General features: G+C 46.7%; 1 protein-coding gene across 12 annotated transcripts in view; it reads left to right on the top strand.

The window, feature by feature from the left end:
• Positions 1 to 24,026, top strand: part of LOC138296269 (zinc finger protein 888-like) — a 360,730-nt gene that overhangs the window by 159,048 nt on the left and 177,656 nt on the right. For 7 of the 12 annotated variants that reach the window (XM_069235235.1, XM_069235234.1, XM_069235230.1 and 4 more), the window contains one exon: positions 1,207 to 1,323. In XM_069235235.1, coding sequence (XP_069091336.1) covers positions 1,207 to 1,323 — 117 coding nt within the window. Of the gene's footprint in view, positions 1 to 1,203; positions 1,324 to 24,026 lie in introns of all 12 variants that reach the window. The other 5 variants (XM_069235236.1, XM_069235231.1, XM_069235228.1 and 2 more) reach the window with 1 other exon arrangement.

The following is a 24,026-nucleotide window of genomic DNA, read 5'->3' as shown; positions in this document are numbered from 1 at the left end:
TTTACAAACCTATTCTGTATGTTCCAGCTGGAGAGATATCTGCTAGGTCTTATTCCCAGAGCCAAACACCTCCTGATGGCTTTGCTGGCCAAAATACACCTCACCATGTGTGTCCCCGCTATTGTCTGCATGGGAGTGGGACCTACTTAAGTGGGGAGAACCTGAAAGTGCTATCCTTTGTAAACGCAGAGGGGCTGGGAGGCACAAATGCAGTGTGACATACTTGTGCTTGCTTTGGCCAGCACAGGCAATAATATGTCTCCATGACATCGAACTAGTAACTATATATCTGCCAACACCAAATGTTACTCACGCATAGAAGTTCTCTTTGGAATTTATATTCTTTGATGACTCAGCACGGTAGATGAAGGTACGTGGATGAAGGGAAAACGGATGACAGAGGCACAATGAGGATCATTTAATTATCTGATAGTAGACACCCCAGATACCTCAGAGAGACCCACCACCAACAGATTTATCTTCACGCCGAAGTACTTATGTACCCAGACTGCACAAACCGAAATTGCGTATGAGTTACAGATGCATCTGTGAAGTAGCGTGCTGATCAAACAACCACAGGATGTTGGCTTTATTTCTTTTGTGTATTTTTTTTTATTTTCCTTATTAGCATTTTTAAGCTTAAAATGTTTTATCAGTGTGGAGTTTGTTCTTAATGCTTACTCCTGTTTGTGATTATTGTCATGTACAAACCTCCTGCGAGCACTTGTTTTGCCTTTTAACTATGTTGAAACCTCAATAAAGAAATTAAACAAAAAAAAAAAAAAAGTTATTTGAGTGGTACTTTGAGACTGGTTTGTGAAATAAACAGGAGAGACTTCTGGCCAATGCTAACTGGGATGTACTGTGTCTCCTCCAACTTGCACGTAGCTGATCTATCCCGTACTTAAAAATCGTAGCCTAATTGGAAGAATTATTGTGCTCTCATTAAGTGCAGCGTCTAATGTACGGTATCCTATATGCTGCATCTCTTTCTGCAATCTCATCCTCAAGTAATCTGCAGGTTCAGTAGGTGCGGAGTTTCTGGGCCTGGGATTACCAGGTCCAGAAACTCTGGGGCACTTGTAGTTGGGTGGTGTGATATCCACCTCAGTGTTACAACTCTATGTAGCTCCTAATGATGCCTATATTGTGATTATATTACACCCATTTACTTTATGAAATACATGTTTTTATCTTTTTAAGCAGAATTTCAATTCAGCAGTGCTGACTCCTGTTTCGTGAATGAAGGTGAACAAAAGACAACAGTAAATTTGATGACTGTCACTAATACAGAAAGAGAAACTAGAAATGGACTTATTGCAGGTGGGTACTCCTGACATGTTTCTGTAGTTGGTCCCACAAGACAGCCTTCTCAGTATGCTTTGTCACAATATGTTATACTGTGTGGTACTAATATATATTGTATTTTAACGCAAACTGTGGTCTTACTTATCTTGTAGTGTCCATTGTTTATGTAGCCCCCATGAGACAGAACTAGGCACAGTCGAAGGTTTCATATGAGATGAAGTAGTAGATGAGGGGGACTAGAACCTGAGTCTGAAGAGGTAAAGCAAAACCAAAATATGGGAGGCCTGAACTGGAAAGCCTTAACCCTCAGACCTCTACGTTTTGACTTGTGACAGTGAGGAGGAGGTAGATGACTGAGCTGAGAGCACACCAATAATAATAATGATTTTACTATTACCCAATTCAAGGATGATCCGTGCATCAACCTTAGAGGGCTGTAAGGCCCCTTGTCTCTCTTATGATAAGTATGCAAAAAGAAATGCCTAAATTAAGCCAAAAATGGAAACGAGATATTGGAAAACATGGGAATAAATAGTTAGATCACCAAGAGAAATATCGATTAATGCGAGCTTCAGATTAATATTAATTAAAGCTCGGGCTTAGGGTATACTATAAAAAAGAAATGTTACATAGAATTGGTAGAATAGATAAGAAAATATGCTTACTCTAATGTAGTTGCAAGGTTGGGGACCTTTTTTTATACTGTTGTGAAATTTACAGTGGTTCAGCAATATTGGGAATGATGAAATGCAGACTCAAAAAGGTGATGAGTCCCACTGCAAAATGCACCATTGATGATGTTGCTGAATGTCTAAGAGAATACAAACTATTTTTTTTATTATTTGAAATTACTACTTTACTTTTACTATTAGTTTTAAAATTATTTGTTAAACGGGGGTTGCAGTCGAGAGAAGAGACACTGCAAGATATTAGGGTGGGGAGGAACCACCAACATTATTACAATGACTAAGGAGTATGCCGACAGAAATACTGGAAAATATGGGGAAATTGGAGGAAGACATTAATGGAGGGAATGTGGCAAGTAGCATTTAAACTGAAAGATAAGGATAATGCAGAGTATACATAGGGAACAGATCACCACCACCTAAGGAACGAACAGTGGAGTTGATATTAAGAAGTAGAAGGAAGTTAATTTTGATACAAATGAATATGTGCAGGTCATACTGATGAAGGCAGTTAGCGAATTAAACTTTGATCTTGCATGTTGAACATTGTAATGTTCCAAAAGGAATAACATTTTCTACCAAAAAACTTTGAACGGATGAAAGGCTGAGTTGACTTTACCAGAATTCAAAATTGTTACATATAAGTCACACAATATATCAGAAATATGTATGTAACTCACAGAACCATTGTGCCGTCATGTGGTGGGAGACTGTGCAAACATTGGAGAGGGGTTTAAGGATGATGGCCCTTCTGGGTAACAGTGACAGCTTTACAGTATGGGAGCATTAGGATTTCAGTTCCATAATTACTCCTCAAGTCTGACAGACGCATTTTGCATGTTGGTAAAACTCCTAAGAGGCCTTTGGTTACTCCCTCTTTGAATTGATGATGGTGCCCACAGTTGCCAAGTGAAGAGCAGTCAAGATGTATGAGAGGTGTGGTGAAGCTGGCCTATTTGGAAAAATGCTTGCTGTGTTACTGCACTGACTTGAGTATTTTTGCCAAGACTGCTATCATGGTGAAACCTGACCCGAAAAGGAGAGGTTGCCACTATGGGAGAATCAGCAATTCAATCCTAGAGACCCATTTACACATGAAATCCAGTGCCACACCGTCCTTCCAAGACCACTGCCTAGATGGTGTTGTGGACAGAGATGGTCCTTTCATTGTAAACTGTCAAACTATGTGAGGGATTATCTTTGTTGAGAGTACAAGCATCCTTGTCTTTGTAGATGTTTTTCAGGTTGTTACAAGACCTTGCAATGTAGAGTAGAAAAGTTAGCACAGCCAGAGCTTTAATTATGAAAAAAGTGACACCTGCACAATCTTTGATTTGTTTTTGTCACCTGATATTCGTGTTGTTTAATTTTTTTTATAACTACTAATGTCGTTTGGGAAGCGTAGGCTTCAAGGAGCAATTCACTAAGCTACTTTCTCATTTGACATAGTTATCTCTGGCTGGAGACATTGCCATTCATTACTGCAAGAGGCAACTTCTGTTCACCCGACCTATGGTTAAAGATGGGCCTCTATAATGTCATGGTTAACCACCTTTCACATGTAGTGGGCATTTCTGACAACATTCTGACTTAGCTTGGCATAATAATGGGCAATCTTTGGCAAAGAGTAGGCATTCTTAACTGCATTCTGTTATTGTACTATTTGTCTCATCCTTGACATATTTGGAGTATTCTTAGCAACAGCTTGGATACCCCTGCTAACAGTGGCCCATCCATTACATAAAGTGTGTATTCACAGCAAAAGTTTAGTTATCCCTGCATAATAGTGGCCTATCTTTGAAATGCTGTGGGCAATATTGGTGCAATCAGACGGTTGTACGACAGACCCATTCATGCCTTTACCACGTATGCCTTTACAATAGGCCCATTACTACACATATGCCTTTATAACAAAAATGTGAGTATTTTGCAGGTAAGTAAAACGCCTATATAGATATACATATATTTATTCCAAAAAAAGCCACTCAACTTTGAACACAATTACACAAGTGTTCCTTTCCTTTGGATTTGTTTGTGAAATATTAAGTGATTTACCACTATCACAGGGGAGGCACCCATGTAATTGTGTTCTGCAGTTGAGTGGTCTTTGTTGGGATATGTTTTAAACTGCCAGAATCACACAATTTAGGGTCGGTGGAATCACCTGGTACGGTTTGGGCGGATTGCAAGGCCACTCTCCGGGGGCAAGCCAAATATCTCCTGCGTGTGCGGGAGCGCGCACATAATCTCAAGGTGTCTGTCCTTGAAGCCAAGGCATTACGACTCGAACACCAACTCACTGTCTTTACTCAAGCCTCAGTCTCGAGGCAACTCGCCCTGGTTAGAGAGGAGATTGGGCACTCGGTTCCTGAAACTGCAAAGTATATCTGGCGAGCCTCAGCAGCCCGGGTGTACAGTTGGGGGGCCAAAAATTGTAAATTGCTACATTGGTTGGCGACCCGGCCGCTGGCGGGTACAGTTATCCCCGAGATAGTTGACGAGTCAGGCGCGCTCTCCACATCACCTAGCGACATTGCGAAGAGCGTCGCCACCTATTATGCGTGCCTTTATGATGAGCTGCCCCGGCCGCAGGTGGAAAGGGAGGCGCCCTTACTTGGAGATGTTGTCTTCCCTAGGCTCTCATTGGCCGAAAGATGTAGCCTGGACAAGACCATTAGTCTTGAGGAGGTGGGGGAGGCGATTACGAAACTGGCTGCAGGCAAGACACCGGGCCCGGACGGCTTTCCGGTGGAGCTTTATAGCAAGTGAAGTGAAATCCTAGCCCCCCACTTACTTGCTGTGTATGAAGAGGCTGAGCAGACAGGCGGCTTCCCCCCGGGCCTTGATCAGGCCACCATAGTGGTGATTCCCAAGATTAGTCCCCCATCGCGGCATTGCTCTGCTTACCGCCCTTTCTCGATCCCCAACACAGAGATCAAGGTGTTGTCCACGATCCTCGCAACTAGGCTGAAAGGGGTGTTGCCCCTGCTGATTCACCCAGACCAATGTGGCTTCATGCCCACGCGTGGCAGTAGGCATTGCATTAGGTGCCTGCATGTAGCTCTGGCGCACCGGGGAGTCTTGACCCCTCCTCTGGCGCTCCTCCTAATAGATTTTGAAAAGGCTTTCGACACCGTGGACTGGACTTACCTGGACCAGGTGTTACGGCGTAATGGGCTTCACCCCAGGTTTTGCGGCCTAGTGAAGCTCCTCTACTCCAATCCGACTGCGCAAGTGCAGGTTAAAGGGGTGATCTGGGATCGGTTATTCATTTGCCGGGGCACCCACCAGGGGTGTCACCTATCCCCGCTTCTTTTTGCGCTGGCGATAGAGCCATTGGCAAAATTATTGAGGGAGGCCCCCCTGATGGACGGATGGTCTTGGCCTTCCTGGCAGGAAGACTGACTGGCACTTTATGCTGACGACGTGCTTCTTTTCTTGGCCAACCCCACCCGCAGCGGCCCTCGGGCACTGTAGATCCTGGGCCTGTTCTCAGAGGCCTCCGGCTTGACCCTAAATCCCGGCAAGTCCCTGTTGGTGCTGCTGCACCCCTCCAGAGACTGTGTGGACTGGCAGCAGGAAATCCCTATTAGGCGTAACAGCTTCAAATACCTGGGTGTGCAGGTGGCCTTGCTGCCGGAGCTGGCCTGGGCGCTCAACATTTCCCCGCTCACACAGAGGGTCCAGGAGGATATTCAGCGCTGGCAGACCCTTTCCCTTAACCTACTGGGCAGAATAGCACTCTACAAAATGATGATCATCCCCCGGTTTCTTTACCTGTTACAAAATTTCCCTCATCCAATGCCACGGAAATGGTTTAGAGATATGTAGGCGGTGGCGAAGCAGTTTTTGTGGTGCGGTGCGCGGCCTGGTCTGGCCCTTGGCACTTGCCAGAGGGATGTTTATGAGGGTGGACTGGAGATGTCTAACATCTACTATTATTATCTTGCAATGCACCTGTTGGTGATAAACGACTGGATGGGGGGTGGTCGGTCAGATCTGGCGTACCAACTAGAGCTTCAGATGATGGGTTTCCCCAAGGTGCTTGGCACGCTGTATGCCTGTCCCTCCCCCGGGCGACCCTGGATGTGACAAGGGTGGTATTGGCAGGCTGGCGTGAGGCCCAGAAGGTGTAAGGATGGTGGGCCCATCTCACCCAGCAGACCCCGTTGTGGCACGGGGATGGTTGGGGGAGGTCACAGCCTTGGAGGGGTTTCGGTAATGGGACCTCATTGGAATTTCACTGCTTGGCGATGTCTGGGAGGGGTTGCACATGCGGTCCTTTGAAGAGCTTCAACTACACTTTTCACTTAACATGACCCAGTTTCACAAATACCTCCAATTCCGGCATGCATTACACGTACACGTCCAGGTGTGCAAGCCCTCCCAGAGTTCAGTCCCATGGAGGCAAAGGTGTTGATGGGGAGTCTGGGCGGGGGGGGGGGTTGGTGGGGGTTCGCGGAAATACTACTCGTTAGTTCTCAATACTGCCCGCCTTTAGATAAGCTCCGTTGGAGGTGGGAGGAGTGGCTGGGCCCTATGGAGAGATGCGCTGATGGCCCCTAGGGCCATGACTATGGCCACCCAGTTTCGCGTAATGCAGACATATTACCTACACACGGCGTACCTCACACTCATTTGGTTACACAAGGCAGGTCTCAGACCCCACGCTGACTGTCCCCAATGATCTAGCCCTGATGCCGACTTCTATCATATGGTGTGGTCCTGCTCAATTATTGCTTCCTATTGGAGGGCAGTGGTTGCTGAGATCTCTGAGGTCCTGCAGGTGGAGGTGACCACGGCCCCATTGCCGCTTTTATTGGGGGTCATGGAGGGAGCGGGGTCTAATAGAGCAGACTGAACCTTCCTGGGCATGGCATGTTTGGTGGCCAAAAGAGACATTGTGGCAGAGTGGAAAGCAGAGGTGGTGCCGACACTGGCCAAATGGTGCCGTGGAGTTGACTGGTGTGCCCAGCGGGAGAAACTTGTTTACGAGGCAAGAGGATGCCCAAACAGGTTCCGGAGAGTGTGGGGTAAATGGGTGGCAGTCTGGGGTGCCGGGTCCGAAAACGAACCGTAGGTGTCAGACCGTGGGGCATCCTGCCGAGACAGTCCCCGTTTTCCATTCAGAATGTGTCAGTGCTGTCTATTTTGTTGTTCAGTACTGCTTAGTAGCTGGCTGGGGAGAGGGAGGTGACCTTGTTGTATCCTGCATTTCTCTGTTTTTCGGAAAAAAACAAAAAAACAATAAAATTCTGTATAAACTGCCAGAATCACCACAGCCATGAGTGAAGCACCTGCCAAAATGGGACATTATTACATTTTGAGACGTGTACTACAAAGCGAGCGCCTTCAGGATATAAATATTATATGGCTAGTGCCGTCACAAGGGTTAAGTAAAGGACAATAACTCCAGGGGAGTAACAGTCTGAGATCAGAAGCCGACATTTTACAAATTTAATTCTCTGTGTTTGTAAGATTTACGATGTTCTAAAGAAATACTACAGTGCAAAGTGTGCTCACGGAGGTGAATACTTCGACAAGATGAGCACTGTTCTAATTATACTTTGATGACTAATGCCGGCTACGGACTCTATGGAGGCAGAGTGATGTTTGCCGCCCATGTGCAATCACCCAATGGTAGTGTGTCAGTCTTTTCAAAAGTGCATGTTGCAGGATGTTTGGTGCACAGTATTGCCATTGAGAAAGGCAGTTTTGCTGAAAAGCGTCTGGCTCATGTAATTACATCGGAATCTACTTACCCGTGAGTGCTCATTTCCTTTGGATTTGGTGGTATATAAATATTCACTGAACTAAACAAAGGTTACAGGGATGTTATAGTTAGGAAATAGAATTTTTTTTAAACATAGAAATTAATTTTTTTTTAAAACAAAGGTTACATGGACATTTTAGCTAGATTCTGAATTTACTTGCACAAAACTATAGAAATTCAGCAATTATAGTTATGATTGGCCCTACTAATTACCCAACATATTGCATAACTCGTGGCATCTTTGTTAACATCAGTCATGATATCACTGAAACATTTGCAGTAATATTATTCACCAGTTAGAGTTACCTCAAGTAACTATAACTTGTGCTCTAAGTTAACTATAACTCACGCCCCGCCGTCCACAGGTTTGTGATCATTAATTTTACTGCAGATATCACAGTGACTTTATCAATGATGTTATCAAGGATGTAATGAGGGCTGTAATTTGTCGGTTAATTAGTTTTTTTTACGTTTTTTTTTATTCTTAGTATTTATTCAGAGGAACAAAACACAAGTAACAAGAACCCCATAAACAGAATTACAGAGTGAATATAAAGCCGGTTCGTACAGCATGCAAGTCCAATGCATCGCAGCCACTGTTCATGATCCCAGAGGGAGAGTCCCTTCAAAATTAAGACAGATTGGAGTGTATCCTCAATGTTTGGAACATGGATAAACACAAGGCTGGAAACCAGCACAAGAATAATTCACTGTTCCGGCTCCAACAGAATGCGTGACCAACAAAAAAAGAACAGAGAAAGACGGGCAAGGGAGAGATGCGGTGGGCGCGGTGCAATCATCCAGCCAGACATATCAACCATAGCGCGTGGGGAATGCCAAAATCAGAACTACCAATCACGTGGCTGAGGAAAATCGTAGCCGCAGCCTCATGAGAGGGACTCCAAAAAGGAGTGCAGTGGAGCCCAGATGTCGAGGGCCGGGGGCCCTCTGGGACCAGTTGACAGAAAATCATTAATTGTTCTTGACAAAAAGAGGCGTCTCGCAGCCAGTCAGATCCACGTGGGGCCCTGCCACGTCCCCAGCACATCGCAACCCTGCGCTTTGCAAGCAGCAGCAGCGGACCCACTAGTCTTCTATGAGCCGACGGAACGGCATCGACCAGTCCAAGGAGTGCCAATTTTGGGGGAAAAGGCAGGACCAGACCCCTCATTTCCTCGATCATGTGCATTACCTCCACCCAAAAGGAGTTGACCTCTTCACAATACCACGCAATGTGCAAAAAGTCTGCACCAAGAGCTCGACACCTTTCGCAGTGCGAATCCGCACGTAGACCCATAGCATATAAACCTCGAGGGGTGTAATATAACCGATGCAGAAATGTGAAATGAATAAGCCTCAACCTGTAATTAGGGGACAAAGCACGCATATGCGCAGAGCATTTCTTCCATGCCTTTTCAGAAATAGTCTCACCAATGTCAACTTCCCTCTTTTAGTTTTTGCAAGTACCGCGACACCTCCCCGCTGACCCTGCAAGCAGTTATACAGCTTGGTAATAAGTTTGCACTGCGACTGCGCACTACATATCACCTCCACGACCTGACAGGTCAAGGGAGTCACAGGGAGATTGGAGAAATGCACGTGGAGCATTGCACAGACTCGCAACACATACAGCCGGCACAACGGGTCATCATGGCTATCACCCAGAGCCGCCTCTGGGGAGATCAACCTCCCCTCCACAAACCAATCACCCAGTGTAGTCAAATTCGAGCTACGCAAGAAATCGCGCAGCTGAGTATCACGATGCATCCTCTCATCCGTGACATCGAGGGGGCGAAGGGCTCATGCGCAGTATCCCAGGGCAGGAGAACAGTCTAGGCTCTAGCAGTGCAAGCCACAGTATTCACACCCCGTGGCTTGGGCCAACGAGGCCCCCCGAGAACACGCAACAGACCGTCCGGCCACACCCCATCACTCGCAGGCGCCAGATGTGGTAAAAACCGAACCGGGCGAAGCCAATAATATGCAAAGCGGGCCTGTGCACAATAGTAATAAAGATCAAAGTCAGGAGCAGCAAGGCCACCCAGCTCAAAGGGTAATGTTAACTTCTCCCAGGCTATTCTAGGTTGCCGGCCTGCCCAGACCAATCTTATCAAGGCAGAGCGCAGGCGCAGCAGAAAGCTTGCAGTCAGCACAAGAGGAATGTTCACAAACAGGTACAGGAATTTGGGCAGCACTACCATCTTAGCTATAGCAATGCGTCCTACAAGAGATAGCGGCAGAGAATGCCACACTTCGAGCCTGTGTTCCAGTCACGAAATAGCTCTACCATAGTTAGCCATCCAAAGGGTTTCCACGTCTCGACTCAGCCACACACCTAAATAGCGTACTGGACCGTCTGCCCACCCAATCGGGTACCTAGAGGGGAACCTCCCCGAGCCAACAGCGAGGGGCCTCACAACTGACTTGGACCAGTTAAGAACAATGCCAGAAAAAGCGCCGAAGCGCACAACCTCATCAAGTAAGACATCAAGATTTAGGCGCTGCTCGCGTAGATACAGCGCAATGTCATCTGCATACATGAAAATCAAAATGGGCAGCTGTCGGAACGGCAGTCCTCGTGTGTTATGGTGTTGTCTCAGGTACGCCGCCAGCGGCTCCATCGCAATTGCAAAAAGCAAAGGAGATAAAGGACATTCCTGACGAGTCCCACTTGCCACTCGAAAAGGGCTCGAAATGCTACCATAGAGTCTCAGTCTAGCTGTGGGTTCAGTATATAACAGACATATCAATTGCACAAAATGAGTGCTCAAGCCAACCCTAGCCAGTAGCGCAAACATATACTTCCATGCCAGCGAATCAAAAGCTTTAGTGGCATCAAGGAACACCGCAACCGCATCCTCCTCAGGTTCAAGCGAGCCCGCTACCGCGAAGTATGTACGGAAATTATGAGACGTAGACCGTCCCGGTACAAACCCAGACTGATCCGGGAGCATCAACTTTGGCAACAAAGGCTGCAATCGCGCGGCGATCATCTTGGCCAATATTTTGTTGTCTATATTAATCATTGAGAAAGGGCGATACGAATCACAGCAATGGGGGTCCTTGAGAACCGTAACAATCAAGGTCTCGCGCAGGGAGGCAGGCAGGATTCCGGTATCCATAGCCTCCGCATATACCTCCAAAAGCTGAGGAGTAAGAATATCAGAGTATTCCTTGTAAAATGCAGGCATCAGCCCATCCAAGCCGGGGGACTTATCTCCGGGCAGGCTGCGGATCGCTGATTTAACCTCTTCAACTGAGAAGGGAACATCAAAATAAGCACAATGAGCATCATCACACCAGAGTAAGCTGATCTCAGAGAAGTAAGCCCGAGCCGCCTCGTTGTCCAGCCCGGAAGGCTCCGCGTATAGATCTGCAAAAAATTTAGTAAAAACCTGCATGACACCATGACACCATCAGTCCCCGTCAGCCGCTCCCCCTCCGAGCAGTCAATTTCAGTAATATAGTTACTGGCCCAAGGTTTACGCACCAAATTTGCCAACGTGCTTCCAGCCCTCTCACCTTCCCCATAGCGCCATGCCCTAGCAAACCTCCTGAGGTAGCAAATCTCTCTCTGGGAGGCCTCCTCATATTGAGAAACAGCACTCAGAAGAGCCGCAAGTGTAGCGCCGGACCAAGACTCCTCTCCAGATCCGCTATCTGAGCCTCTAAAGTCACCAGCTCTCGCCTCAGCGTCCGTAAGACACCATGCTGTTTCGAACGGCACACCCCGCGAATGACCGCTTTAAATGCCTCCCACAACTTTCCAGCCGAGCTCACAGACCTGCTATTTTCAGCAAAGTAGTTGGAAATGGCCTCATGAACTTCCCCGCGAAATGCCTCATCTCGAAGCACCCCGTGAGGCAGGCACCACATAAACACACGTCCAGGACCACCAGGAACAGCCAGCACTAGCTTGACTGGCGAGTGGTCCGACAGTGTGCGGGCCATGTGTTCCACTGACTTAGTCGAAATCACATTGAAATCACCACCCCATATCACCGCTCCGCCTCCCAAAGACTCAACCAAGTGCCACACTTCACAAAATAATTCAGGGTCATCATTATTGGGGCCATAAACAGAGACGAGTCTGCAAGGTCTATCTAAGAGCGTACTGCCCAACAGGACATATCTACCGTTCGGATCTATTATCGTCTTATGAGTGCGCCAGTGCAGCCCCTTGCACAGCAAAATCTCCACCCCCTTGCGTAGCTGGAGCACCCGACCCATGTGCCTCGCCAATCCAACCAGCTTTCAACCTGTGCAAAGTAGCCGCAACCAAGTGAGTCTCCTGAAGCATGCAAATATCAATTTCCTGGTGCTTTGCGTAAGCAGAGATAAGCCGCATCTTTCGCCCATCGTTCAAGCCACGCAGGTTCCAGGTATGACACCGAACCAATGTCTGTTATATACTAATCAGCCAAGTCAAGGCACCGCAGAGCCACAGCATCCAGCCAAGCCCATCGCCCGCATTCAAGCTGAAAAAATGAAAGAAAGAAAAAGCGAAAAGAGAGAGGAACAGGCCAGAACAAGAACAAACCCACCCATGCTGACCCCCCTAAACAAGTCAAAGCAAGAACTCCACCCACCAGAACCAAGATAACCCCTCCCGTATCAAACAGAATTAGAGCAGGACACATCCAAGGGGCGAACGTCAGGCCATTGCATCCCACCACCCCAATGGGACAGGGGAGGAAAGGGCTAAGAGTCACATTGCAAGTAAGCGTCAGAGCGGCCAAAAGTAGAGATATCGAATTAATGGAGCATCCAGCCGTCTGGGTAGAAGCAACTCAGCCCATCAACACCCCAGGCAGGTCAATCAGTATCGCTTAAAGCCTCCCAGTCAGCATCGCTTAAAGCTGCCCGGTCAGCAACCGGGACCCAGAGTCAGCAGCAGCAGACCTCCTGGGGATAGCCTTGACAAATTTAGCAGCCAGTTTCAGATCGGTAAAGAAATGCAGTTTGCCGCCATGCTGCACTCTCAGTTTTGGGGGATAAATGAGAGAGAAACGTGCATCTGCCTGACGAAGTACCCGTTTAATCGGCATAAAGGCCTTACGGGCCACTTGCATCCCAGGGATATAGTCCGGGAAAAAGTTCAGTGTTCTTATAAGTTACCGGGCTCCTCTCTCTAGCCAACCGGAGAACAGTATCTCTATCGCGATAATTCAGCAGCCGGACAATGATGAGGCGCGGCGGAGTACCAGGCGGGGGCCGGGGTCCCAGAGATCTATGAGCTCTCTCCACCACCAACATCCGGGACAGCTCACCGGGGAAGAGCTCAGAAAGCATGTGCTCTCAAAAGTCCTCCATCCTGCCCATGTCCGTGGACTCCGGAAGCCCAATGATTCTGACGTTATTGCACCGGATCGCGGCTCCAAATCCTCATTTTTAGCACGTATGACCTCCAGCACATTCTCCATGTGCAGCAATTGCTCCTGTTCATCCATCCGTCAATCTTCCACCTCCGAAGTGCGCAGCTCCAGCTGATCAAGTCGGGAGTCGTGATCATCCACCCTGATCTTTATTTTAGCTGGGCAGTCAGATGATCAAGCTTGGCATCTATTCCAGCGAGGCTGCTCTTAAGGTCAAACAACATGGCTTTGACCGAGATGTCTGGGCTCCCGTCCCCCGCTGGAGCATCCGCCACCTGAGAGGCAGAATCTCCTTGCTTCTTCCCAACATCAAAGGATAACTTTGCCTGCCTCTGTTCCACAGCCGCAAGTGCCTCGGCAGAAGAACTCCTGACAGCCACAGCAGAGCCGCTGCCCCCAAAGACCCTATAATGAGAGCAGAGACAGGCAGCCAAGGGAACCAAGGGGTACAGCCCGGCCCAGAAAGGGACAGCACTCCACTCCTCACAGAAAGCACTGTGTCTACTCCAGCTAGGCCAAACGGGGCCCCAATCCAACAGTAAGCAGACTCCTGCACAGCTCCAACGTCAGGGTTACCACCGAGCCAGCACGGCACCAGCAATCAATGGGGCTCCCCACCGCCCCGGGAATGCAGCAGTCGTCCCCCGGCCCGAACAGACCGGCGAAGGGACCAGCCACCCGGGGTGGCTCTGGGAACCCCGGGATCTCAATGCGCACCACCAGCCGCGCACAGGAGGAGCAATTAGTACCGGCAGCCCCTCACCTCCTCAACCAGCAAGCCACCAGCATCGCCCGTCCAGGCCAGGGTCTCAGCCAGGGGCCCCGTCGGCCGCAAAGCACCCCAAAGGGGAGGGAGCTTCCAGGAGAGGCCGGCCTGAGCGCCCCTCCCCCACTTGTCTCAGCTGACAGCCGCAACCACGCGACGAGCAGGCCCCTCGAACCCAGGGGCGAAGAGGCGGCGGTCCGACCCGACCCCCGATCGGCCCCCTAGGGAGGAAGCAACCCGCCCCTCCTGGCAGGCAGAGACTCAGTGCCTACGGCGCGGAAATCCCGACCCTGGGGCCGAAACACACACGCCGATCTTGGGGATGCACCCGAGGCGTGAAAACCAGGAAACTGCCGCAGAGGAAGGAGAAGGGAAATAATTAGGCCCTAAGCCCAGCAGAGTCTCCCTCCGTGACGGCCATCTTGCTGGCAGGCCACGCCCCCCCTTGTCGGTTAATTAGGAGTGCATGGTGGGGGCGCGAGTTATAGTCACCTTAGGGCACAAATTATAGTTTCTTGAGGTAACTCTAACTATAATTGATGAATTTCTATGGTTTTGTACGATTAAAATGTGAGCCTAACTATAACGTCCCTGTAACCTTTGGTTTTTTAAGTGACTATCTATGTTTCTTAAAAATTCTATCTCCTAACTATAATGTCCCTGTAACCTTTGTTTTTTTCAGTGAATTTCTGTCGGTTTTTTAATGTATAGTAATTTTCATTACTATACGGTAATCCAACCACCGCCACGCACGGCCAACCCCCTACAAGCACTCTTTTTGTTCATTGTTAGCTTTATTTCGCTAAAAACAAGTACCATAAAAGCAAATTACAAATTCACGACTTTACAAAAATAGACTATATATAAAAATCCTCAAATTTAAAACATTCTCCCTATAAAGATTCGTGCCATATTATAGAATCATGCAAAAATACAAAGTTTTTCATAATAAATATCATAGATCAAGTATATTCCTAACTAAAAACAATAAATAAGATAAAAGTAGAAAACATTCCCATTATAGGCTCCTATTTATGAGATGGCTTTAACATTTTTGTTCTCACATGCCATATTTCATCAAGGTAGCTGGCAAGGGCGAATGCCACCGCTCCTTGGGTATTAGACCTAAAAATTCTAAGAGCTGCAAACCAATTTTGGAAGCCCATGGTTCTGCAAAGAGGTATAATCCATTTGATTAGTTGTTTATTGTAAGCAGGACAATGGAATAGTACTTGTGCACTACATTCGGGAAGGCCGCAGCCCATCGGGCAAAGGTTGGCATGAGGATCATCTTTAGACCAAGTGCAAGTAAAGGAACGTAGCGGTAATGAGCCTAGCCTGAATCTGATGTAAAGGGCACGGGCTTGAGGGAATGTAATCAGGTCCATATACGATTCAAACTCGTAGTGACATTTGACTGATGTAAACTCATTTGTCAAGCTACCTAAAGAGACCTCGGCTAGTTTGCCCAATTTTAGCCACCGCCAATATGCATCCTTGACAATATATGCCGCATTTTTGGGTAGATCGTAAGGGACCATCCAAAAATGGGCCAACCCCAAATTGGTCAGACTAGCTCTAACATAATTGCACCATGGGATTTTTCCTGTGTAGTTTTCACTGATCAGGGCTTTTAACCATGTCCTGTATGGGCTAAGTATATCCAGGGAGCATATTCTGATCCAGTATGATATTGGTTTCAGCGCAGCTATATGTGCAATAGAGTCTAAGTTCACATCCGTACGGACAGGCATCGTAGGGGAACTGGTGGGTATTCTGAGGATAGACTTTATAAAAGAATTTTCAGCAATCTCCAAGTCCTTCAGGTTACCATATCCCCATAACTCCGCTCCATACAGAGCACTCCCTCTTGCTTGTAGCTTGTATATTTCCATTGCTGGAGAAATTGCGAACCTAGGGGACCTGTTTGCAAATCTCAAAACACCACCCAGGTTCTGTTTCAAAGACACATGTGCCCTCGTTATCTGAGCCTGCCATCTATGCGTATCCTCCAATCTAACCCCCAGATACACAAATTCAGCTACTCTCTCCAACTCTACCCCTTCTGTAAAGATTTTCTTTCTTACTTTGTTTGTTGTCGCCGAAGATCATATACTTGGTTTTCATGGAATTTACTTCAAGGCCGTGGTCATTACAGAAGGACGTGAATTTTAGGAGTAAGTTTGTTGAACCAGAAGCAGTTTGGGATAACAATAATGTATCATCTGCAAAGAGCAGGCATGGTGTCTTCACCCCCCCCCCTATTTTGGGGGCATCATTGTCACAGGCAAATAGATAAGGAATACAAGCATTTATAAATATTAAGAAGAGGGTTGGAGCCAAAACACACCCTTGTCTTACTCCCCTTTTAATTGGGATCTCTCTTGTTACTTCCCCATTTACAAGCACTCAATCTTGCACCACGCACGGCCTTTGCCTGTGTGCAGCAGAGGTTGCCCGCAAGACCTGACCTGCAGCCAGACCCTGCGGCCAATCTCCCTAACCACTCAACTCCATGCTGTGCACAGCCCTTTTACCGTGCGCAGCGGAAGTTGGCTGCGGGTTCTTTGGGTGTCAGAATAGGTGCAAGAGGGTGTATCTGGGGGTCAGAGTGGCTGTGAGAGTGTCTGTGAGAGTGCATACAACATTGTTTTAGTGGGTGTGTCATTGTGTGTGCAGGTCTGTGAGTGGGTGTATGAGGCTGTCAGTGGGTCTGTGAGTGGGTGTGTGAGAGTCTGAGTGGGTCTGTGAGTTGGTGCGTACCTGTTTGAGTGGGTCTGTGAGTGGGTGCATAAGTGTCTGAGTGGATATGTGAGTGGGAGAAATTAGTTGAAAGAGAGCAGAGAGAAAGAGAGAGTGAATATTTTTTCTGCAGATTCACAACCCTGTTGTGACTCCGCAGCAATTAAAAAAACATAAAAAATGCTTTTTTGCCTGGGGGGGGGGGGGGGGAGGGGTTGTCCCTTTGGGAGCCCAGTACCAGAACTAAAGGGTCAGGGTGATGGCCCCTTTTCTTGAACTTTTACTTTTTTTGGGACTTAGCTTCAGCTGAGTCCCAAGATGGCTGGCAACACTTCAACGGCTTCTGTTTTTGAAGTGTGTTCAGCCAATCAGATCTCTGCTCGAGATCAGGAGGGTTCGTGAATCCTTCGCGTCCCTAAATATACACATCTGGATTTTCTTCAATTTGTCTAAAACTACTGAATCGAGTTACACCAGAACACAGAAAGGTCGCTTTCTGGACCAGGACCTACCTTTCTGCCAAATTTGGTGTAATTCCGTCCAGTAGTTTCAGTGCTTTCGCTGTTCAAAATCTCTATGGAAAAATTAATGGGGGAAACGTGTTGTGCGACCTCCTTTTTTCTCTGCCCCCCTCCCCACCCCCAGAAGGATCAAGCTGAAACTTTCCAGGCAGCAGCTTACGTGACAGGCACATTTCTTTGGAAAGTTTTGTGAAGATTCATCAAGCTGCACCAAAGATATGGCCAATTAAAAAACCATTTTTTATATAGATACTAGGTCCTAATGATAACTACCTAGTGGCGCCTGCCACTAGGTGTATATATATATATATATATATATATATATATATATATATATGTTCGATGGCATGTGTAGCTGCAGATACACATGCTGTGCATATCCCGCCATCTAGTGTTGGGCTCAGAGTGTTAAAAGTTGTTTTTCTTCGAAGAAGTCTTTTCGAGTCACGAGATCGAGGGACTCCTCCCATTTCGGCTCCATTGCGCATGGGTGTCGACTCCATCTTAGATTGTTTTCTTTCCGCCATCGGGTTCGGACGTGTTCCTCTTTGCTCCGTGTTTCGGTTCGGAGAGTTAGGTAAATCTCTGAAAAGTTGACGGTATTGTTTGCGTTCGGTATCGGGTTAGTTAACGCAGATCGACACCGAATCAAAGAAGAGCTCCGGTAGCCCTTCGGGGCTTCTATCCCCTGGCGGGGCCTGGTCGGCCTGACCGCGTGCGTCTTCAAGGCTAATGGAACGGACCCCATTCCGCTTCTGCCCCGTATGCCACAACAAGTATCCTTACACAGATCAACATCTGGTCTGTAATTTGTGTTTGTCCCCCGAACACAAAGAGGATACCTGCGAGGCCTATCGGGCATTTCAGTCGAAGAAAACGCCATGGGACCCGAGAGCACGAAGGCTTCAAATGGCATTGGCGCCGTCAGGACACCACGACGTTGAAGAAGAGGAGACTTTCTCCATTGCTGACTCGGACGAGCCCGAAACGGAGCAGATGCCGAAAACCGTGAGTAAACCAGCCCGGCCAAAACTCACGGCAAAATCATGAAGGCCCAGGGGACGCCACCGCCGGCAGGCCATGGCTTAACCCGTAAAATCGGTGACCATCCATCGGCACCGAAAAAGGGCACACACGTGTCGAAGTCATCCGACTCCGGTCGAGATCCCGCCACAGAGTATACTCGACACCGAGAACCTGGCTCCGACCAGACTCTACACCGAGATACCGGCTCCGAGCTAAGTCGGCACCGAGAGATCGGCACACGGAAACCGAAAAAAGTGGCTTCGGAGCCGAAAAAGGCTGTAGAAAAAGTTTTGGTACCGAAACACCCAGCTTCGGAGCCGAAAACAAGCTCCTACTCCGAAGAACAAGGCCTTTCAGCACAACTACAAGGCCATAAATTTGGACAAGAGCTAGAAGCGGGGGAGCCAGATTATACACAAAGAAGGCTCCATATTCAAAAGGAAACAGGGAAAATAAGAACTCTCCCTCCTATAAGGATGAAAAGGAAACTTGCTTTCCAAGCCAAAGAAAAACAACCACAAGCAAAAGTGGCAAAAGCAGTAACTCCACCTCGCTCTTCGCCACAACCATCACCACACCACTCACCGTAACTGTCACCAATTGCAACCCCCCCTATGATGCAATCTCCAACGCACACAGTAGTGAGCCAGGATGACCCAGATGCATGGGATCTATATGATGCGCCAGTATCAGACAATAGTCCAGACTGCTACCCAGCAAGACCATCACCACCTGAAGACAGTACTGCCTACACGCAAGTGGTGTCCAGAGCAGCGGCTTTTCACAATGTGGCACTGCACACTGAACCCATTGAGGATGACTTTTTATTTAATACTTTGTCGTCGACACACAGTCAGTACCAAAGTCTTCCAATGTTATCAGGGATGTTGAAACACGCGAAACAAGTATTTCAAGAGCCCGTCAAAGGCAGAGCCATCACACCTAGGGTGGAGAAAAAGTACAAGCCTCCCCCTACAGACCCTGTGTACATCACGCAACAACTGACACCTGACTCAGTAGTAGTAGGCGCAGCACGTAAAAGGGCTAATTCACACACCTCTGGAGATGCACCACCACCCGACAAAGAAAGTCGAAAGTTTGATGCAGCGGGGAAAAGAGTTGCAGCACAAGCGGCCAATCAATGGCGCATTGCCAATTCCCAAGCTTTATTGTCAAGATGTGACAGAGCTCATTGGGATGAAATGCAGCACTTTATAGAACATCTGCCCAAGGAGTTCCAAAAGCGTGCACAACAAGTGGTGGAAGAGGGCCAAAGTATCTCGAACAATCAGATTCGATCGGCAATGGACGCAGCGGACACAGCCGCAAGAACTGTGAATACAGCGGTCACAGACACGCATGGCTACGCACCTCCGGGTTTAAGCCAGATATCCAACAGGCTGTGCTTAATATGCCTTTTAATGGACAGCAGTTGTTTGGGCCGGAGGTGGACACAGCAATAGAGAAGCTGAAGAAGGACACTAATACGGCCAAAACCATGGGCGCGCTCTACTCCCCACAGAGCAGAGGCACTTTTAGGAAGACACAATTTAGAGGGGGGTTCGGGCCCAAAGCACAGAACCCTCAACCTCACAAACCAGACCCACATACCAGGGCCAGTATCAAAGAGGAGGCTTTCGAGGACAATACGGAGGTGGACAGTTCCCTAAAACTAGAGGAAAGTTCCAGAGCCCAAAAACACCTCAAACTAAACAGTGACTTCAGTGTCACAAATCCCCAACACATAACACCAGTGGGGGGGAGACTCACAGATTATTACCAAAATTGGGAGGAAATAACAACAGACTCGTGGGTCCTAGCCATTATCCAACATGGTTATTGCATAGAATTCCTACAATTACCACCAAATCTGCCTCCAAGAACACACAACATGTCCAAACAGCACTTGGATCTATTACAATTAGAAGTCCAAGCGTTGTTACAAAAAGACGCAATAGAACTAGTACCCAACCATCAGAAAGGAACAGGTGTTTATTCCCTGTATTTTCTAATACCCAAAAAGGACAAAACTCTGAGACCCATCTTAGATCTCAGAACACTAAATCTTTACATCAAATCAGATCACTTTCACATGGTGACACTTCAAGACCTAATCCCCTTGCTCAAACAACAGGACTACATGTCAACATTAGATCTCAAGGATGCGTACTTCCATATACCCATACATCCTTCACACAGGAAATACTTAAGGTTTGTAATCCAAGGAGTACATTACCAATTCAAAGTGTTACCATTCGGGATAACAACAGCACCAAGGGTATTTACAAAATGGCTTGTAGTAGTAGCAGCACATTTCAGAAGACAGCACATACACGTATTCCCGTATCTAGACGATTGGTTAATAAAAACCAACACTCAAAAACAGTGTCTTCAACACACAAAATACGTCATAGAAACCCTTCACAAACTAGGGTTCTCAATAAACTACCTAAAATCACACTTACAACCGTGTCAAATACAACGATACTTAGGAGCAACAATCAACACAAAAAAAGGGATTGCCACTCCAAGTCCACAAAGGGTACAAGCATTCCAAAACGTAATACAAGGCATGCACCCAAACTAACAATATCAAGTAAAATTAGTAAAGAAACTTCTAGGCATGATGTCTTCATGCATAGCCATTGTCCCAAACGCATGATTACACATGCGGCCATTACAACAGTGCCTAGCGACACAATGGACACAAGCACAGGATCAACTTCAGGATCTAGTGTTAATAGACCACCAAACACACAACTTGCTTCAATGGTAGAATCCTATAAATTTAAATCAAGGGCGGCCTTTCCAAGACCCAGTGCCTCAATACGTGATCACAACAGATGCTTCCATGGAAGGGTGGGTAGCACACCTCAACCAACACAGCATCCATGGATAATGGGACACTCAGCAGAAACAACTTCATATAAATCAGTTAGAACTACTAGCAGTTTTTCTAGCGTTGAAAGCATTTCAACCACTAATAGCCCACAAACACATTCTTGTCAAAACAGACAACATGACAACAATGTATTACCTAAACCAGCAGGGAGGGACACACTCAACACAGTTGTGTCTCTTAGCACAAAAGATTTGGCATTGGGCGATTCACAATCACATCCGCCTAATAGCGCAATACATACCAGGAATTCAAAACCAGTTAGCCGACAATCTCAGTTGGGATCACCAACAGATCCACGAATGGGAAATTCATCCCCAGATACTACGAACCTACTTCCAAACCTGGGGAACACCGCAGATAGACCTATTCGCAACAAAAGAAAATGCAAAATGGCAAAACTTCGCATCCAGGTACCCACAGCCTCACTCCAAGGGCAATGCGTTATGGAAGAGTTGTTCAGGGATATTTGCTTACGCTTTTCCCCCTCTCCCACTCCTTCCGTATCTTGTAAACAAATTGAGTCAAAACAAACTCAAATTAATACTAGTAGCACCAACTTGGGCTCCCCAACCATGGTACACAACACTACTAGATCTGTCAGTAGTGCCTCATATCAAACTACCAAACAGACCAGATCTGTTAACGCAACACAAACAACAGATCAGACACCCGAATCCAACATCGCTCAATCTAGCAATCTGGCTCCTGAAGTCTTAGAATTCGGATATCTAGACCTTACACAAGAATGTATGGAGGTCATCAAACAGGCTAGGAAACCTACTACAAGACATTGCTACGCAAATAAATGGAAACGATTTGTTTATTACTGTCATAATGATCAAATACAACCATTACACGCGTCCACGACAAACATTGTAAGCTACTTACTACACTTGCAAAAGTCTAAGTTAGCTTTTTTGTCCATTAAAATACATCTCACAGCAATTTCTGCCTATCTGCAAACTACACATTCAACCTCGTTATTTAGAATCCCTGTCATAAAAGCATTTATGGAGGGGCTAAAAAGGATCATTCCCCCAAGAACACCACCAGTTCCTTCGTGGAACCTCAATATTGTATTAACACGACTCATGGGTCCACCATTTGAACCCATGCACTCTTGTGAAATACAATACTTAACATGGAAAGTAGCCTTTCTAATAGCTATCACATCTCTTAGGAGAGTAAGTGAAATACAAGCCTCTACTATACAAGAACCCTTTATACAAATACACAAACATAAAGTGGTTCTAAGCACAAACCCAAAATTTTTGCCAAAAGTTATATCACCGTTCCAGTTAAATCAAACAGTGGAAATCCCAGTATTTTTTCCACAACCAGACTCTGTAGCTGAAAGAGCATTACATACATTAGACATTAAAAGAGCACTAATGTGTTACATTGATAGAACCAAACAATTTCGCAAAACAAAACAATTGTTTGTAGCTTTTCAAAAACCTCATACAGGAAATCCAATATCCAAACAAGGCATTGCCAGGTGGATAGTTAAGTGTATTCAAACCTGTTATGTTAAAGCAAAGAGAGAACTGCCTATTACAACAAAGGCACACTCCACTAGAAAGAAAGGCGCCACCATGGCCTTTCTAAGAAATATACCAATGACAGAAATCTGTAAGGCAGCCACATGGTCTACGCCTCATACATTCACTAAACATTACTGCGTGGATGTGTTAACAACACAACAAGCCACAGTAGGACAGGCAGTATTACTAACATTATTTCAAACAATTTAGACTCCTACAGGCTAAACCACCGCTTTTTGGGGAGATAACTGCTTACTAGTCTATGCACAGCATGTGTATCTGCAGCTACACATGCAGATGAACGGAAAATGTCACTTACCCAGTGTACATCTGTTCGTGGCATGAGACGCTGCAGATTCACATGCGCCCTCCCACCTCCCCGGGAGCCTGTAGCCGTTATAAGTTGATGAAAATAAACTTGTACATTTGTAAATTTGTAATTATATATATCATTTTTAGACACACTATGTACATACATACTTACTCCATTGCATGGGCACTATTACTATATACACAACTCCTGCCTCACCCTCTGCAGGGAAAACAATCTAAGATGGAGTCGACGCCCATGCGCAATGGAGCCGAAATGGGAGAAGTCCCTCGATCTCGTGACTCGAAAAGACTTCTTCGAAGAAAAACAACTTGTAACACTCCGAGCCCAACACTAGATGGCGGGATATGCACAGCATGTGAATCTGCAGCGTCTCATGCCACGAACAGATGTACACTGGGTAAGTGACATTTTCCATATATGTACACACATAGACGCATACATATGTAATTATGTTTGTATGTGTTTATTGATAATTATGTGTTTATATATTACCTTACAACTCTATTCACTACCCACCATAAAATCTAAAAATACCTTTGCCACCCTAACACCATTAACCACCCTAAAATCTAAAAATACCCTTGCCTCCCTAACACCATAACCCATCTAGCATCCTAAAAATACCCTTGCCACCCAAATACCCATACCCACCCGAAACCCTAAAAGTACCCTTGCCACCTAACTACCTATACCCACCCTAAACACTAAAAATACCCTTGCCACCCAAATACCCCTACCCACTCTAAACCCTAAAAAACTCTTGCTACTCAAATACCCATACCCACCCTAAAATCTAAAAAAAAAAAACCTTGCCACCCCAATACCTCTACCCACCCTAAACCCTGAAAATACTATTGCGACCTAAATGCCCCTTCCAAAACCCTAAAATACCTTTGCCACCCAAATACCCCTACCCACCCCAAACCTTAAAAATACCCTTCCCACCCAAATACCCTGACCTACCCTAAAACGTAAAAGGTAATTGCCACCCAAATGCCCTTGCCTACCGTAAAACCTAAAAATGCCCTTGCCACAATAACACCATTATC

Source organism: Pleurodeles waltl, chromosome 5, assembly GCF_031143425.1.
Source record: "Pleurodeles waltl isolate 20211129_DDA chromosome 5, aPleWal1.hap1.20221129, whole genome shotgun sequence".
Taxonomy (NCBI): Eukaryota; Metazoa; Chordata; class Amphibia; order Caudata; family Salamandridae; genus Pleurodeles; species Pleurodeles waltl.
The sequence above is the reverse complement of the archived record's forward strand: the minus strand, read 5'-3'. Positions and strand labels throughout refer to the sequence as shown.